Source organism: Lepisosteus platostomus, chromosome 10 (assembly GCF_059453375.1).
Source record: "Lepisosteus platostomus isolate fLepPlt1 chromosome 10, fLepPlt1.hap1, whole genome shotgun sequence".
NCBI lineage: Eukaryota > Metazoa > Chordata > Actinopteri > Semionotiformes > Lepisosteidae > Lepisosteus > Lepisosteus platostomus.
The window spans coordinates 39107716-39126761 of record NC_142620.1 but is presented as its reverse complement, the minus strand read 5'-3'; the positions used below and the strand labels follow the sequence as shown (position 1 = coordinate 39126761).

At 35.9% G+C, this 19046-nt stretch overlaps 1 protein-coding gene across 1 annotated transcript in view; it reads right to left on the bottom strand.

Annotated features, from left to right (window-relative positions):
* Window positions 1-5691: 5691 nt before the first annotated feature.
* LOC148653687 (neuronal migration protein doublecortin-like) overlaps window positions 5692-19046 on the bottom strand; it is a 78430-nt gene continuing 65075 nt past the window's right edge. The window contains exons 5-8 of the mRNA XM_088648953.1: window positions 16284-16337; window positions 12870-12968; window positions 8941-9035; window positions 5692-8225 (exon numbers count right to left, since the gene is read on the bottom strand). Of these exons, the coding sequence (XP_088505079.1) occupies window positions 8169-8225; window positions 8941-9035; window positions 12870-12968; window positions 16284-16337 (305 nt within the window). The 3' untranslated portion in view covers window positions 5692-8168. The remainder of the gene's footprint in view (window positions 8226-8940; window positions 9036-12869; window positions 12969-16283; window positions 16338-19046) is intronic.

Sequence of the window (19046 nt, the reverse complement as noted above, 5' to 3'; positions counted from 1 at the left end):
TTAAGTCTGGCTTCACTGCAGCTGTTTCGTTGATATCACTCCAGAGTAACATAAGTTTGCACATATATATAACTTTGAATCGTGATCATGTTTCAAAGAACCAAAGCATAGAGAGTGCTGCTCTTTACTGAAGTTTACTTTGGTAAATGTACCATGAGAATTTTCTTCATACCACAGTTCAACCATAGTTTTTGTTTTATCACATTCTGACTATATTCACATGGTTTACTGTAAAACACAGTAAACTGCAATAACCTAATAGGAAATGTACCAATACCTGTGGAGAAAATTTCAATTTAAATACTTCCATTTAGACCTGGCCTGGTTGATACCTGAATAGAAGGTAATTTTACAAGATTGATCTTTAGAAAATAAAGTTACATTCTAAAGATTATTTAAAGATATTCTTTTGAGATCAGGCTGTTCTTTGGCATCATATTGTTAGTCTTACGTAATTGCTGGGCCCGCTGATGTAATATTGTAAAATACTTTGCAGGACATACCTAATTTGTGTGCAATCTCTAAGATGCCTAATTTTATGTTACATGCGTTTTCTATGCAGATGCAATAAGATGAAATATTTTACAGTGCAGTTACTGTATACAGCAGTATTTTTCGTTGTGCTATGAAGTAACCAAGTACTGGGCCAAGTTTGTAGTCTTATCCTGACAATTCCATAACCGTGTTGCTAATATTCTTATGCGACATACAATATCTGTTTCTTATGGATAGTGCATCTTCATTGTCTGCACTGTGCAGAGTTCCAAAAAAAATGTGAACTAGGAAACATCTACTGTACCATCAAATACAAAATGATTTATTGTGATGAACACCACAGGAGACAATACTGGTAGTCTAAGATAACTAATAACTGACTAGACATATTAACACCAGTCTTTCATTTCATACAGTACATTTAACACATAATGATTTGCTTAAATGCTGGTGCAGTGCAATTTTTGCTGTTGGGCATTGCATATACAGTATATGTCTCATTGGGATTCTTTACTTAATGTTAATGGGTATTAAAACAAACTAAAACTATCTGAAATACAAGGGGTAATGTGAATTCATGATAAGACCCATACAACTCCAGATGCAGTTGAAGTTTCAATATATCTTCAGTTTACATGTTCTTTGGGTTTCCAAACAATGATGTAGGCGCAAAACATAAATTGTTCTGAGCATCAGATACAAACCTCCAAAACAGAGAGTATACTGTATTTGCTGGCTCCATATTACTGTATAAGGATCAGAACCTCTTACAAGGCTGTTATTTGTGTCTTCTTGTGTGATATATGTGCAACTACTGACATCCTGCTGGGGTCACTTTAAGAAGATGTTCCTACTTAAGTTTAATATCATGATGTATCAAGTTTAATATCATGATGTATTTATCACATATTAGGTCAACCAACATGACACAATTAAAACAGAAAAATGTTATCAGTAACATTACCAAAACAACCTGAGTGTATTAATTAAAAACCAAGCATTTACAATATTTGTAACCAAATTTATTAATTATTTTGATATTACAACACACGCTGAAAATGTACATTAAAAGGAATACAGATCTGAATAAGAAATTCTGCATGGTCACAATTTAAAATCTGCCATCTTCATGGATTGTTAAATACAAGAGTTTCAGTTTTCACTTGTATAGCCTTGTGCAGTTATCTCTGAGCTTTTGAATACTGTACATGAGAAATGTATACTGTTTTGAAACTTTTAGAAAATACCGGTAAGGTAAAGCTGTTAATCTGAATTTGATGAACTTTCAGATATGATGAAGATAAAGTAAATTTAGTCTGAAAGAAGTATAGTATACAGTATGTCATTCCATGAAAGACAAACTATCCCAGTACTATGACCATGCCACAATAAGATATGGACCATGCAATTTGATTCTCTCAAATGTAAAAAAAGCGAAGAAAATGAAGCAAGAGAAAAGCTTGTTTTATTTGCAAGCAACGCGTTTCTAACTCCACAAACCACCTATAATCTAAGTTACAGCATACTACCTACAGTATAACAACATACCAGAATTGTTCTTCTTTTTGCATGTTTGCTTAAAAAGTCAATAATAAAATGTTTTTTTATGTACAAATCAAATGGCACAATGGCAATTTAAGAAAAAGCATTTTTTCACCACTGAGAGCAAATGTAGCTAAGACGTGCACATACAGTACAGTATACAATCAAATGAGAGATGAGCGATCCAAAACTGCCATATTATGAATTTGAAAATGAAGTAGAATTTTGGCACTAACTTGCTTTTCATGTGTGTATAAAAGTAGTGGCTTTAAAATGTTTAAAGGGAACGCCTCTCTAATACTTCAGGAACCATTTTAAACTAGTATTCCAATTGCTGGACATGGTTACCTAAAGTAAAAAAAAACAGTATCAAAAAAGAGACTGGACCTTGACATGCAGACACTCATACAGTACGTACACACACTCTTTCAAACTCTGTTCACAATAAACCATTACTTAAGAAATCCAATACAGGTGGATTTTTGGACACCCTTGTGTGAGAAAATATGGAGGCACACACAATACATACTCTGAAGAAGAAAACTAAATCCCAAACTGTAAGTTCTTTGCAAGGGTTGAAATGTTATTTTAACAATTGCTTAGATTTAGGAACTCAATACTGCTTTGGTATGAATTTCTAGTTATACAGAAACAAACAGGGAACTTCTTTGCCTCAAACACAGTATCAGGTAAATAGTATGCACAGAAACCAGAGGGCATTTATGAGTATTCTTTTCTGTGTAGCAATTTATTAAATAATTTACTGAATAAAGCTATAGATCTTCCCAAATAATCTGACTTCCATTAACCTAAAATGATCAAGTTAATAGAGATTCCTATTTTACACATATGAAATATGAAAATATGAAAACAAAATTATCCATTAATGTGGTGTGATGCAAATTATAGTAACCAGGCTAGGGATGTAGGTTGCTTACATATTTACAACCCTGTTTAACCTTTGCTGCATTGTTAAAAATCAAACAGTGCATGTATTTCTAGTGCACGGTACTGTATAATGCAGTGCTTTAATACAGACAGCAGTCTATCAAACCTTTGTTCATTATTGTAAAACAAGCAGAACTTGACAAAGTGTTGATCTTTTGATCAGTCCTGAATGGTGCGAAGCTCACTCAAGACCAAACACTGCATACTGTCAGATTCCTCTTAGGAAGCAGTCTGTTTTCAAACGTACAGTATTTTACATACTACAACCTCTGACGGACTGCATCTTGTATATTTTTATAATCTTTTTTTAAATTGATTGATTTTTCAGATATTTAAGACTATAATAATAACCTACCTCTTGTGCTTTAATCATGTAATATAATTTACTTCTAGGTCAGATTTTTCATTCATGTATTTAGCACTGTGTATATTCTGTATATCACAGAAATGTTTAAAGACCTTCAGGCAAACAGAAAGCAAGTCACTGATTTTTTACTGAAAAGGTAAACTGGTCCTTTTTTCCTCCAACAATTTGCTCTTAGTACTGTAGTACAGTATGTAGTCATTATTTGTAAGTTCACTAAAGGATGTTGTTAACTGGCATTTTAACATTTCAAGTTCCTAATACAGTTGTTTAAAAAGAAACAACAGTACAGATCATCAGTACAAATGATGATCATTTAAAAATGAATGGTTGTATGATATATTGAATCATCCAGTCACTTGTTTTTAAATATTGTCACATTTTTGAAAAAGAAAAACTATAAACTTAAGCTAATATGAGGATATCCAGGAAAAGGAGAAAGGAGTGCATTAATAAGCATTGAGCATATGAGAAATAGTGAAGCACTGTAAATATGAACCTTTTATGCTGTTTTATGACTTGACATGATAAAAGAGAATGGTTGTGCTGAACTTTAATTTTCAGTATACAGAGTATGAATAGACCTCTTTTTATGCTTAAAATTTCAAGAGCCAGTGAAATACATGCTGAGTATGAGGTCAAGGTAATGGGAATAATCAGAATATTTATTTTATTTTTGATAAATCCACTTTTACACTTTAGCACTTGAGCCTTTTTTTTTCATTTTTGATGCAAACCGGGAGTCATATCTGAACTGTTTGTACAAGGTATAACAGTGCAATTTGGAAAATCACTAGGATTAAGGAAAAGTCCAGAACCATTTTCTGCAAAAATGTTTCTGGCATACCACATTGGTATTTTGTGCACCTAAAGTAATGCTATGCATTTGAAACCATCAGGGATGATCCATAAAGATCTAATAGCTGGATTTTATCATAAAACGGACTACAGGGATAAACCATTGTAATGCTGATTTCAAATGCCACATTCTAAATAACGTTAAGCCTTGGTTGACTAGATTATATAGGTTGTGTTGTATATAACACATAAAATCTCGCACTGTGTGTTTCCACAGCATCATTATACAATCCTCCATCATTTTGGTTTTCAATATATAGTGGTATCATGCGAAGAAAGAACACAGCAGCATCCATTTTTTTAGTACAGCTCTGTTTCACAGGTGCTGTGAGATGTTACAGCTGTATGCCAGAACAGACCAAAGTAGCTCAAAGCACCTTTTCAATTTCCAATTCTCCATTCCTTATCTTTCTCATACATTCAATACAGCTGAATCACAAGCTAAAAGCTACCAATTAGTTTACAGTGCAATTAATTCTCTAGACATTCCTGTTTATACTGGAGATTAATGTTTGGTGTTAAAGCAAACCACCATGTTGCCATGGTGACAGGGACGACTGAATGGCAATGCGCTCATGGTTAGAATAGTAATACCACTTTTTGCTGTGTCTGCTTTTTATTTTTTCTGCAAAAAATGCTCTTTGTATATCCTAAAAAACAATTTAAGGTAGCGGTTTGTTATAATGCTAATCAAAGGAGGAGAGGATCTTTTATTAAATTACTATAGCAACCTGGTCTGGAACATTGCTGAATCTGGTTAATCAGGAATAAAGAAAAGAGAGTGTAGCTTACTACTCTATTTTCAAATTCATATAATAGTCAAGGTCAGGCGTCCCCCATTGCAGTCTCAATCATTGCAGAAAGCAAGGCAAATAAGAGTATACCAGAATAAAAACCTTAAAAAGAGACTGCTGATAAATATGAAACAAACTAGTCTGGACTGATAAGCAAATATTACTGACTACTTAATCTCCTTTTTAAATAATAAAGATAAACTATTTGAATCAATTTATTATATTTCATTTCCACATCATGTAGATATTCAGACATGTTGTCACAAAAGGGAATAATTCTAAGAGTCATTTATTTTTTTAGAGGGTCTCAGATGGTCAAGTGTTAAACAGAGAACTGCAACAGAGGTAAATAAACCAGTTGCCTGAAATGAAAATGTCAAAATTCCTGATCTACTATCTTTGATGTAATCTGACTCAACTCTAGCCTTAAATGCTACAATTCTCTCTATGCAGAAGGTGCTTGAAATCATAGTGGACTCTGTGACCTCTTTGGTCCATGTAGGAGTAGAGAAAGACTTGAATTTTAACTCTATTCAAGAGTAAACAAATGAAATGCATTAGAACAACCGTTTCCATGTTTTGATTGGAAAATGTGATGGGTAATTCCACAATAAGGTGCATTTGCAAAGGACTAAACAAGGCTTGAACTCCAGTATAGCAATGGATAGTAAAAAAGATATCTCAAATGTGTTTCTTACATCAGAAAATAACTAGTTTTATAACATTAACACAGCAAACCTACTCTATAACTTGTGTTCTAGTATTCCACAAACTAAAAAAATATGGTTTTAACAAATCAAGACAACATACAGTATGTTGTATTCACTGCTGTTAGCCCAAAATTCCAGACATAAAATACGTTAAAATATTTTACAAAACAAAATGGTTTCCTGTTTACTACAGTATATAAAAACACATATTGTACGTCTTAAAAAGGCACCACAGGAAGTGAAATATCTTCACTCTCCACGTTGCATGGCGGTGCTCTCCTTGAGGAAAATTTTGACATTTATTTAATTCATACAAAGTGTAGAAAAAAATATTCCTATGAAAAAGGGTTAGACATTTTACAAATGAACTTCCAAAATGTACTGAAATGATCTCTTTACAAAGTTTGGAGTTTCGTAGTTTAAAAAAGTAACCTGCTTTTATTGTTGTACAAATTTCACAGTGTTCTGTGTTCATTTTAAAGTGGGTTTAATTGAAAAACTAATATTAGCTCATTGTTTTCACTGTTTGAATTATGCAAACATTATGTGATTTATTCCATTTTTATATCACTCACATGCAGTGTTAAACAAATTAATAGTTTTAAAGATTTAATCTGCTCCAATCGCCTGAGACACTTCTATTAATGCAAAAGTCAATTTACGTTTAGAAATGATTGTAAAAACATTAACAACAACAAATTGCAAAAACATAATATTCTTAGCATATGCATTTTAAATGTATAGACATGTTTGTATTGCATACTGTATGTGTTGTGTACTCTAAACTACACGTTTCACATTGTGTTTGTTTTATTTCTCTATTGTTAGCAGTACAACAGAGGAGGTGCATGTTTTCTAATGTACTTTGTAACTTTTTCTCTTGTTTCAGGTCCAAAATGTAAATATTCTGTTGTAATCTATATATACTGTACTGTATATATTAATCAATCAGTTTCAGAGTGGGTAGGTTTCATTGTGGTGAAAAAATATTTGAGGCAGAATAAAACAAATTTCTGTTTGCATATTTCACTCATCTGAAGAGAGAACAATATATAAATTGGCCTCCTTTACCCTAGAACACTTCATTATAATGGCTGCTGTTATATAAACAAGAACACGATCAGAGTAGATCATAGTTTAGGTCAAATTACTCAACAGCTTGGGAGATATATCTGGCCTGGAAAAAATAAAAACATTCTAACTGTAGCAATGCCTGGAGAAGTAGAACTTACAACATAAAAAATGTGAAATTTAAGCCTCCAAATGAAAGTTTAATTTCTATTTAACAAATCAGGGTTGTTTAACTCTGTAGCCTAATGCTGTCTTTTCCCAAAGGGAATCTTAGGAATACCTTTGGTATTAATGAAACATGTTATACATGTACACTGCATTTTTGTTTTTGTTACACTTTCTTCCAGAAAATTATTTTCTTGCTACTAATCTGTCTAAGCATTCAAGACAGTTACAATTCATATGTATTGTTTAATTGTTTCTCCAAAAGCGAAAGCATGAAATTTTATTCGATGTAGTGGTTTTACATGTAAAGTAATGAAATCACTGCTATAGACAGACACTCTGTGAGGTCTTTATGAGAAATTAGTACTGAAGCCCTCTTGCTTGAGAATACAGTAGCTTGTACAGCAGATGAGTGTCCTGTAAGTGTAATGCTGTACTCAATTTATGCTATTTACAGTAAATTTGGTGTGCCTTCTATTTCATACATATGCACACCATTAAATTTGTCTAATTAAATTCACTGCAGAGAGATACAGCCTTTCCAGGAGAATAAAACAGAAAATGTCACACTATAAACTTAACAACACCTGTGCCACCAGACGAGTATGCCTTATTAACATTGCTTTAACTCCTTTGAATCCAAGAATCACAAATTGTGCCAGTTACACTAAAAATGCATGACAATTTTAAACAGGCCTTTTAAGGGAAATGTTATATACTTATATACTATGAACATAAAGGACAACTAATTTATGGATACAAATATTCCTTTAAGCAGACAGTGTTATATTTTTGTTTTGTCTGTTGTAAAATGACTTTTTAGTCTGAAAATCTGGTTACAGCTGACACAGCATAATGGACAACAGTTCTTTAAATCATCAATTACAGTACCATAGTTATGATTTGAAAAAACTGATTTCATGATTTGTTTCCAACTTTTAAATGGCAAGACGATCACGTACTGAACTGCATAATTACCTTTGTACCTCAAGTAAAAACATTTTGTTTAAATTCCTAAGCTACAAACTGTTTATCAGGCAGTGTTATTAAAACCGGGTAGTCATAGTGTGTGACGCAAAGACAATTTATAAAGAAAGTCTATTGGATGCTTCATTTTGGCGTTTTCAAGATGGTGAGCACCAAAGATACCTCTGCAAATAGCAGGTCAGATTTGAATTCAACTGCAAGGGTGCTTGTTGTTTTGCTTTCTGGTGATCTGCTTTACATGGAGTCTCCAAGTGAATCAGAATCATCCAATGAAAGGGGTAGATACAGGTCCTAAAGTGAGGAAGAAAGAGAGAAATAAAAATAAAAGCATTTGTTTTGCACTCTCCCCCAGATGACCTGTTATTGAATGACTTTCATGACAAGATTTTCACATTTTCATACAACATTTACGGTACCATCACACTTTATACCTTTCACAACCATTTGTTCATAATTTATGGAAATATGGAGACTTGTGAAAGTTGACAAGCTTTGACGTCAAGATGCGCCTCTTCACACCAGCCATCCATTTTGTAAACAAATTAATCCAATTCAGGTTCGCGGGGGAGCGGGGGAGTTGACAAGCAACTGGCTGGAAGTGACGCTAGTCCATTGTTGACCAGACATACAGACACAAAAAACACCCAAATTCAAACCACGGCCAAGTGTCCCAGAAGACAATTAACTCACTAGTATGTCTTTGGACATTGGGAGGAAATGTCACAGAAGTATGGATTTGGAGGAAGGGCTTAGGGCTTAGTGTGGCATTTGGGGCATGGCCTGAGACACCAATTAAACCACCCACAACACCTTGAGAAGGTGGGGGATCTTTCCTGTCAAAAACCACATGATCACATGCTGAGAACATGAACACTGTGCAAAGAAGATGCCCCTTTCCATAATGCAACCCAGGACTCAGGTACCAGCACTGATCGTCATTCTATCATGCTGCCCATTTTTGCATTCAGTGTCAGGCAAAGAAAAGCAAACATGCAAAATTGTATACCTTGTGCTTGCGGAGGCAGCCAGGGCTAGTGGGTGTGGAGATAGGAGACTGCTTTGAAATAGGAGTGGAGAGCTGGCTACTGGATGTGCCATTGGCTGTGTAAAACAAAGAAAGAGACAGTTCTGTTAAACAGCAGTTAAATCGCAGACACCCCATGCTAAGAACTCACAATGAGTGATGATGCCTCCAAAGCCCATTACTCCAATGCCTTGTGTTTTTCTTTGATTTTTAAGATTCCCTTTTTGACCAGTACAGTGTTTCATTCTTTTTCACTCTGCTGGCCAATGCACAGACGTTACTCCATTGCATTGACAGGTTGCTAGGAAACCGCAGGCATCTGTTTACAGCAGAAGGTGGTGTGATGGGTGGTGTGGTTGCCTCAGTCCACTAACTGATAGTAAAAACACACTCGAAAAAGAAAAAAAAGGCTTTTATTTATATAATGAATCAGCTCTCAAGCAAAAGCAAATTCTTCAAACATTGAAAAAGGTCTAAAATTATGGAATTTTGGGTTCTTCTCATAAGTAACTGAATTTTCCCACACAATCATCTGAAGGATCATTATGAGTGCCCGATCATTGGGCTTCCCTATTTCTCTGCTCTTTCCTACTCATAAATTAAAAATGTCTGAATTAAAGATGTGTTTTATTTTTTAGGCTAAATGATTTATTCAACAAATTCGTTTTTGACCTAATAATTTCAGACAAATCCTTGCTAAAAGAGGACTATAAATTTTTTTTACCAAACTGGTATCTCTCTTTTGGATATATTTATTTATGAAGAGCTTTTTTATTTTCTTTCCCTTGTTAAATTGAATTTCACATTTATTTTTTTATTTTATGCTGACCCAACTTGGAACTGTACACCTCTGTACTGCAAAGAAGGAAAAAGAAAATGACCTCCTTCACTATGCCCACCTGTCATAGGCATTCATTGTGCCTTACAGAGGTGTTGGTACTGATTTGCGGAACAGGACATTTCTTCTAGACATGCTATATGGAATAACCTTTTTTCCTTTAATACCAACACAGCCCTTGTGGTACCACACTATTGGGAATCCAACATCAGCCACAGCTAGAACCAGTATCACCTGGACTAGGGTTTAACTAGCAAGTTGACTGTGCCTGGCTTTTCTTTTTTTAACAAACCCCACCAGTACAGGCTTGAGTAACAGCTTTAAAGTAACCTTAAAGTGCAGTACTCTGTCCTGTCATTTTACACATTTTGGACAGTATGTGGCAAGAATGTCACTTAATGCATCTATTGAGCTGGAATGGGTTTTGAAAATGAAAATGAGAATGAAAATACAACACAGTGTGGGTTTTAAAGAACACGTGTTGTAATGTGTTTTTCAGGCACTCCAGAGAAAGAAGCACAATGGGCAAATAAAAACAAGTGGAACACCTGGGTGGCTGGAGTGGCCCATGAGCCGTTTCTGCCTCATTGTGTAGAAACTAAGAGACTGAGTGGACTTTTTAATATTTTTTCTTCAACACATTTATTGTAGTTTGTTTTTTAATCCTAGGAATACTAGTATAAGCCAATTATATCACATGGATGTACACTGGCTTCATTCATTCTAAAACAGAGTCTTTTTGAGCCCTGGAGAAAAGACTGCTTATCTTCTCAATAGAGCTTAGCGAACAGCCACCAAAATTTCCAGGACCTAAGCTGAGCCAGCCAGACATTGCCAACTGCTGACTGTCTGAATTCAAACTAAAGATTGTACCTATTTAATCAAAACCCTTTTCCACAGAAAAAGTCTTAAACAAGGAAAGGGGGCAAATAGGAGAACAGACTAACATCAAATTGAAAACTCAATTTCTTTATTTCGAAAGAAAAAGCAGTGCATTTAAATCGAATGTACAATTACAAGCAAAGACAAAATGTTATAGTGCAAATGTAACAGGCTTTCAAAATTAATAGAAACAATGTTATAATGTGCAAACCAGCAGTGGGAAGATGTAAGGAAAGCGCACTCTTCACTAAAATAATGTGAAAGATTGGAAAGCTGTAAAATGGTCAAGGTACACCTTAAAATAAAGAGGAAGTGTACTGTAGCTGAAACTGACATTTAACAAAGTATCAGTTAGATGTCACAAAGAAAACAGTGCTTCATTTCCATGTAAGTTTCCTGTCATGATTCTAACAATATAATGGCTCCAATTTCAGATATAAACAATGTCTGAGCCCTCAATACTCAGATCTAGGATTAGCTCTGCTTTCCTTGCTGACAGCAGACACATTTCTAGTAAATGATGAAGCATATCAACACGTGATCAAGGTCATTTCAGAGCTCAATTTCAAATTATAGCTAAATAACTTTTTTTAAATCTTGGAAACATGTTTGGGCTAAAAGAAGGCTAAAATACAAATATTTGAGAACACTGGGCATCAAGGTGAAAAACTATTATTTTCTATTTTATGAAAACGTTTAAAAACTAACATGCTTATACAGGGTACCCATTATATACTTTGTATATTGCTCCCACATCAGATATACCAAAAATTTTTTTTAAACTTTGTAAGAAGAGTTAAAAAACATCAAACTTATTGTACATACTATACTACCTTTATACCACCTTAAAAATGTAAGACAGAAATGGTACTTGGTTTTATTTTATTTATTTGAAGTGATTAACAATATTGGGGTTACAATTCCAAACCTGTGGTTTGGCAATGTTTCCCCTCTGTAATGTAAGGCTGACAGGACATCTCCCATCAGCTCCTATAAACTTCACCCACTCTTTAAATTCTTGAATGTTCCTTGAATAGACCTTAGGAAGGACTAGCATTTATTCATTTATTTATTTAGTTGTTTTGTTATCTCTGCTACTGTACCAGCTTTAAATGACAGAGCGACATTGGCATTTGCCTGATGGAGCCACAGAGTGCCACACTGAATCAGTGTAAGGCCATGAGCAACTTGTAATAGATCAGAGCTTCCCTGGGTCCAATAAGAACAGTGCAAAGCTGGATCTTAATTAATGCCATGTTTTATATTTTGCATCTTCCCCAGTCTGGCCCTGTCTGCCTCCCTAATTTGGTTTGCATGACTGCAGTCTGCAAGCCTTCAAGGTGACTTCTTCATTCAGAGCTGCTTCCTCATAGACATTGTTACAGAGACTTTCTCATGTAGGCATTTACCTTTGTCTAAGGGTTTTATAGGAGAGGACCCTGCAGTCCCTTGTTATTAAAACCTGTAATATTACCAGGGATAGAATATAATTCCTAATCTGGAGCTCTTTTACTGGTAATGTTTAACAAAAATGGTAAATAAACTTAGATCATCTTCTGATCATTTGGAAATATGTAATATACACTAGTTAATATAGATCTGGTCTGTTGTCAAACATAGTCTGGATTTATTTTATATCTGTCTGCAGGAAAAGCAGGTTTTCTGGAATGTCATTACCATTTTAGTGTTAAGTGAACATACGCTTACAGTACAGTCTTTAAAATACAAAATATTGTCAAAGTACCTCTAAAAGTCCTGTGCACAAAACTGTTCTTTTATATTTTCTTTTTTTTTAAATGAAGCAGAGTAGGTGGAAAATGCCGACTGTTCAAATGTGCCATATTGGCTGATATGTTGAAATTCAGGACAGCAATGTCCGATTGTAGTAAACGAAGCCAATAAAGTTTCCAATCCACCATCAAATTAAGGAGAAAAAGAGAATGACACAATAAAACATAAAAGGAATACTATTATAAAAACAGCAGTTGTGCCATGCTATGTCCTGTTACATAAGTTTTGCTGAAGGATGGTGTGCACATACAAAGCAGTTCCTGACGTTTACCCACATCAAATTTACAATAGCTAAAGAAATGAAAAAAAAAAAGAAATCAACAAAAATTTAAAAAATGAAAAAAAAGTTCCATTTGCAGTCAGCATGGTGAATCAATAAATCAGAGGTTAATCGTCTCACTCGATTCAGCTGGTGACTTGCTGCGTCGGGCAGGTCCTGGACTCTTTGCCAAGCTCTTCTGAGCTCCTCCTTTAGGGTTTCCCTTCATGACATGGCACTCTGGAGGAAACAAAAACCGCAGGCAGGGAGTTCACACATCAGGATAATGGCTCCATGTGAACCTTCCATCCATTTGTTCTTATGAAGTGTATACCCATCTGTCCAGCAAATTCCTGATCACATGAGGTGCTGGGTGTTATCTAAAGATATTGTTTTGGGGAGAAACCTCCTGAAACTAATTTGTATTATTGCAAATCCTCCTGACAGACACTGCAATTGAGCAGCTTAGTGAGCATATTGGCTTTAACCACTTGGCTAATTGAATGGCTGCCTGTCTATGGAGATGAGCAAAACGAACCTCTTGTCCCTATTAGAAGGTTTTATCCAGGAAACATCTGGAAGGACAGTGATGGAATGGAAGAATGCAAAATGATTAACTTTATTTGATACCCATATTTAAATGTACATAGTCATTCACATGATAACGCCCACCTTCTTATTTTTACACTAATAAGTATTTCAAGCTAGCATGTTGAGACTGATGGATTTTCCAACACCAGGTCATACTTTCCTGGGGTACTTATAAACTCTTTCAGCAAGGTTATCTACTCCTACCCGAGAAAGGTGAATTGCATGTTTTTTCAGAAGTGTGGTCAAATTCTAACAACACTAAATGATCCAACAAATCTGAAGGGAGCATACTTCATACTTTGGTACTAATGTGTCCTTGCCTGGCTGAGGACACGGAAGTGCTGGCTGACGATTTGTGCAAGTTATGAGCCAGAAAGGCAGCTGCAAGGGGGTAGAGGGAGAGGTGCTAGAAAAGATGATCACAGAATTCCAGGTAGCCTGCTGACCCAGCTACCCACCTGAACGTATTTATATGTAGGAGAGTGGAAGTGCAAAATAATAATAATAATAATAATAATAATTGCTTACACTTGCTTACATTGCTTTTCTGGACACTCCACTCAAAGCGCTTTACAGGTAATGGGGACTCCCTTCCACCACCACCAATGTGCAGCATCCACCTGGATGATGCGACGGCAGCCATAGTGCGCCAGAATGCTCACCACACATCAGCGATCAGTGGGGAGGAGAGCAGAGTAATGAAGCCAATTTATAGAGGGGGATTGTTAGGAGGCCATGATTGATAAAGGCCGATGGGGAAATTTTTTTTTGGCCAGGATGCCGGGGTACACCCCTACTCTTTTCGAGAAACACCCTGGGATTTTTAATGACCACAGAGAGTCAGGACCTCGGTTTTACGTCTCATCAGAAGGACGGTGCCTGTTTACAGTATAGTGTCCCTGTCACTACACTGGGGCATTAGGACCCACATGAGCCGCAGGGTGAGCGCCCCCTGCTGGCCCCACTAACACCTCTTCCAGCAGCAACCTTAGTTTTTCCCAGGAGGTCTCCCATCCAGGTACTGACTAAGCTCAAACCTGCTTAGCTTCAGTGGGTTGCCAGTTGAGAGTTGCAGGGTGATATGGCTGCTGGCAATTAGAGTTTCTTCTTCTTAACATCTGTTAAATAACACTATTTTAGTAGTTCAGTCAGCTTCTAATAATAAAGAAACAAGCCAATGAATATAATAGAAGAGTATACTTAATACCTTGACATTAACTCACTTGGCTAATAAAATGACAGTACTGGCTGAAGATGTTACAACCTCCTAATGTTTCCCCCAAGAGTGAGTTGGTTTGACAGCAAAGTTTCACAGGAACTGGTCGTAGAGTTTTGAGCCGGAGAACGGAGTGAGCAAGAAGCAAATACTGTATGATGCAAGTTTAAGTTTTGTTTGATCGAGTAGATTCATATTTTCAATGTTTTATAGGAACACCGATAGAGAAAGTGAAAGAAAATCATGTATGATGCTGGTGATGTAATGCAAGTCAAGGACAATGTGGCAATACTGCCAACAAACCCTAGCTTGTTTGAGAATGGCATCCTGTCTTGGGCAGTGGAAGACACTGTGGTGTCCGGGAAAAATAGCTGGAGGTGACCAGGACAGGAATTAGTTGCTGGACTTTGTTAGAATGGATGAGGATGGATTCCATGTAGAACCCCCAGAAGAAGAAGTGGATGCTTGGGGAGAGTCTAGGGCAAACACTGCACCAGTTGGACACCAACAGGGCAGGTAAATGGTGGTGACCTGTCAAGGTAGCAGCCAGGGCTGTGACCAGGGTTCAAGCACCATGGACAGCGAAGGCTGAAATGAGGAGGCTTGGACCTAGTGCAGACAATGTCATGCTCTCAGACCCTGGGGAAGAGTGAGCATCAGCAACTGGGCGATCTCCTGTGGAGACAGTGTAAAACTGGGGAAAAGGAAGAGACATAATTAAAGAAACATAAAGTAACATTAAGAGACAAATAATTAATATTGACAGGGGTCAAAAGTGCAGTTGGTTGGATACTCAACCAGAAAGAGAGAGATAAGGGGAGTTGGAGGGAGATAGTGGAGTGTGCAGAATTAGGAGAAGAGAAAAGGAGGCAAAGTTGATCAGAATTCCAAGGGGGGTTGATGGCATCAGGTGAATTGAAAAAAAGCAGACAGTATGGCAGGTGTACAGCCAGTTGTTTTCCGTAGAGCATTTGTGGTTGAAGAGCTGCTTGTTAGAAAAGAGGCAAGAAAGTGACTATTGTCTTAGTAACACCAAGTGTTCAACAAAGTGTTTCTAAAGATACAGAAATGTTGAGTGCTACAAAAGATATGTGGGGAATTTTGTGCAGCCAGTGAGTATTAATAAATAAGGGAGCATAGTGTGAGATTAGGATTTGACCTCCTCCTGAACTTCTGTTACATAACACCATAAGTGTCAGAGAAATTGTTTCTGTAACATTTGGGCTGATACTGATATACTGCAAGAGAGTTATAATGAGAGACAAAAACTTTTTGTTTAAATTTTTTATTTTATATACATATGTTCAGGTTCTCATTCTTTCGACAAATACAGTTTCATATTCTGTTACTATGATCTGTGAACGTGCATGAAGTTGGTGGAGGAACTCCACTATTTTCATAAGGCTTTTCACATTTTCATATCGTAAATTGTTTCAATCTGGAGTGGCAGCCATGATCCATTCCAGATGTAGCTTTATCATTATCATTTTAATTTCAGCTGGGGTACTGCTCTTAAAAACGTAGAGTAATGGACATACAACAGCATAAATACCCAGTCACCTTTTGTGCCACTCTATCTAACTTCCACAATACATAATTCTAGGATGCCTGGTCTACTTCAACATTATACATTTGCAGATAAAGTGTGTTCAATTTTGTAATATTGCAGTATATTCAACAAAGGGACCCCATCTCTCTGTAGATCTCTGCAGACATTTCCTCAGTTTTTTTAACAGAATTCCACTAACCTTGGTTATACCCCCCCTGGGCTGTTTTGGATTTGGTTCCAGAGGAAAAGCGTGCTGAAAGAAAGTAACCAAATAATTAACGTGGCAAACTTATTTCTTCCATTTTTACAGTTTTAAAGAAACCCAGTGTCAGGGTTTCACACAAGGGGTCTTCAATGCCAACATTAAATTTTACAGCTTACACCTGTTTACAACTGCTAGATACATGACTCATGCTTCATATTTGAGTAACAACAACCACAAAAACAGAGGCCATGCACTTTTTTTTTTTTGGGGGGGGGGGGGAGGTTTAAATGTCAGAACTACAGATGTGTCATCTTAAATTTCATTCACCCTTGAAATAAATCAGACTCCTGCAGAGAGAGTGTCGTCTTGCTAGAGGAAGTAGACCAACTGTCTGAGGCCTCATGTGTTCTTGTTCCCTTTCTCAAAATGAAGGCATGAAAAGCCACAGGGTTGATTGACAATACTGCAAGCAGAGGTCTCATTATCTGTGCTGAAGAGTAATGCCATAGTTGCTTTTGCCCTAAACCTGTCATTGAGAAATTCATGAGAATCTTTTTCCTTTTACTTACATTTGCCAAGCACAACACTTATTTCATTCCATATTTTTAAACAATTCTGCAGCCAATTATTGAATTAAATCGATACTATTGACATGAAATCTAGCAGATATGACAGCTCCTTCCACAATGAATAATGTGAGCTTGTAAGGTTGCTCGTACTTAAAGAAAATACAGAATAATTTTAAACAAGTGACCAGAAGAGCATTGTCAAACGTACTTATACCCTTTTCTTTATCTCTACATGCAGATTGACCACTTTTAAAGACATTGCTAAAATGTACTGCATATTTGACTTTCTACATTATACAGTATGCATTTTTAAAATATGTTCACCGATATTAGGCAAACATGTGACCAGTTGTGGATGTGAGAAAAATGAGTAGGTCTTGATAACAGATGGGTAACTATGCAAACAATTGAGAATAAAGTTCTCCAAGCAAGAAACATTTTTTACACACATTTTTTTTTTTATTTGGAAGATGGTAATACCACAAGGGAGAGAAAGTGGTATTAACACACTGAGTAAGTGCTGTCAATACATGAACAGTACAACCACATGAGTGTTAAAAGAAGTGTTACTAATTAATGTGCAACACCAGTGCTAGACCTGTTTTACTGTAGTGCGAATCACCTGTCCCTTGAATGATGACATACAGTACTTTAACTGTAATGGTACTGTACATACTTTAGGAAGAGCACTAAATTAAAACAGACAGCAGGTGGGCCCTCTCCAATCTGTTTATTAGAGACCTAATGGAATTTGGCAACACGATACTAACGTCTTCCCTCCCACACCACTCATAGATTTAATTAATTAAATTTCTTTGAGGTCTGCTTGGTACTATATTTGCATAAATTAAAAATGCATTAGAGTAACTGATATGGGTGCAGACTAATTTTTTTTAATTTAATTAGTTTAAACTCACACTAAAAAAAATAGGATAGGAGGGGATTAAAAAGTACAAAATCAAGATCTCAACTACCAAAGCACAAGTCAAAGGCAGTGGAAATATCACTTTTTAAGCTGCTGATGCCCATTTTTAAAAGATTTGAAATATTTGCTCTGCTTCCTTTCGTCAGCTGTAGGGCAAATCTGAAAACAGATAGGCGTGTGTATCCCACAATTTGCCGCAAAGTTCAGTTGTGGGTCATGTGGCACTAGGAAAAATTGACAGTAAGCCAAAATGTTTCACAGCAGACCTCCCCAAGGCCAAGCCACAAACAGAAAATTAACTGAGACAATTTCCTGAATTGTAATGTGGTCATTAGTGCAAAGATTTATGTTCAAATGGTATCACAAAAACAGTGGCATTTGGCTGTTGCTATACAAATGATACACAGCAGGCACAGTATGCCAAGTGAATTAAAACCTCAGACTATCCAATTCAATTTGCCATCTTAGTCTCTTTTTTTTTAAATGTAACCTGTAGAACTATTAATTTCTTACTGTGATTGGAACAATGCTCATTTTCCTATCATGTTTAAGCATAGTTTTGAAAATTAACTGAATAGCTATGAATTTTAAGGTATTTTTATATGTAAAAATAGACAGAAATATCTGGAAAATTACTAATCTAGAGCTTTCTAAAACACAGAGCAAATGTCAGCTAATAATGAATCGGTTCTAGTATGGAAAACACCATATACTGGATTTGATTTTTTGGGGACCTATTATTTCCTATAGAGAAAGTTTTATAACTTGGCAAGTGAAGCCTTTTCTTTCTCAAAAGTAAGTATTCTGCATCCCTCACCAGTACAGACTGAGAATGGGCAGATGGATGTAGAATTAAATATAGTTCTTGGAAGAATTCTTCCAATCTCTTGGAACTGAAATAAACAAACCATCACTGGTTCAGTAGCAGACAGCTGAACTTTCACATAGTCAAAGTGCTTAGAGTAAAACTTGTACAGGCCTAAATGTCTCTGAACCTTTTTTTATATTCTAGCGCATTCTGAAAATGTATTTTTATATGAGGGCTAGAAATGTATGATCATTTATCAAAAGTGTAGATTGACAAAGAATGGTAAATGTATTAATCAACTCATCACTTGATTAATGAATTCCTATTTGGAGAGATTTTCGACAAATTGTATAGCAAATTGAGGCCTTTAATCTCGACCTCTTCAAGACATGCCTAATCTGCATTTCAAGAACTTTTCCTTGAATTCAAATTTGCAGCCAAACCTAGTAATGTTA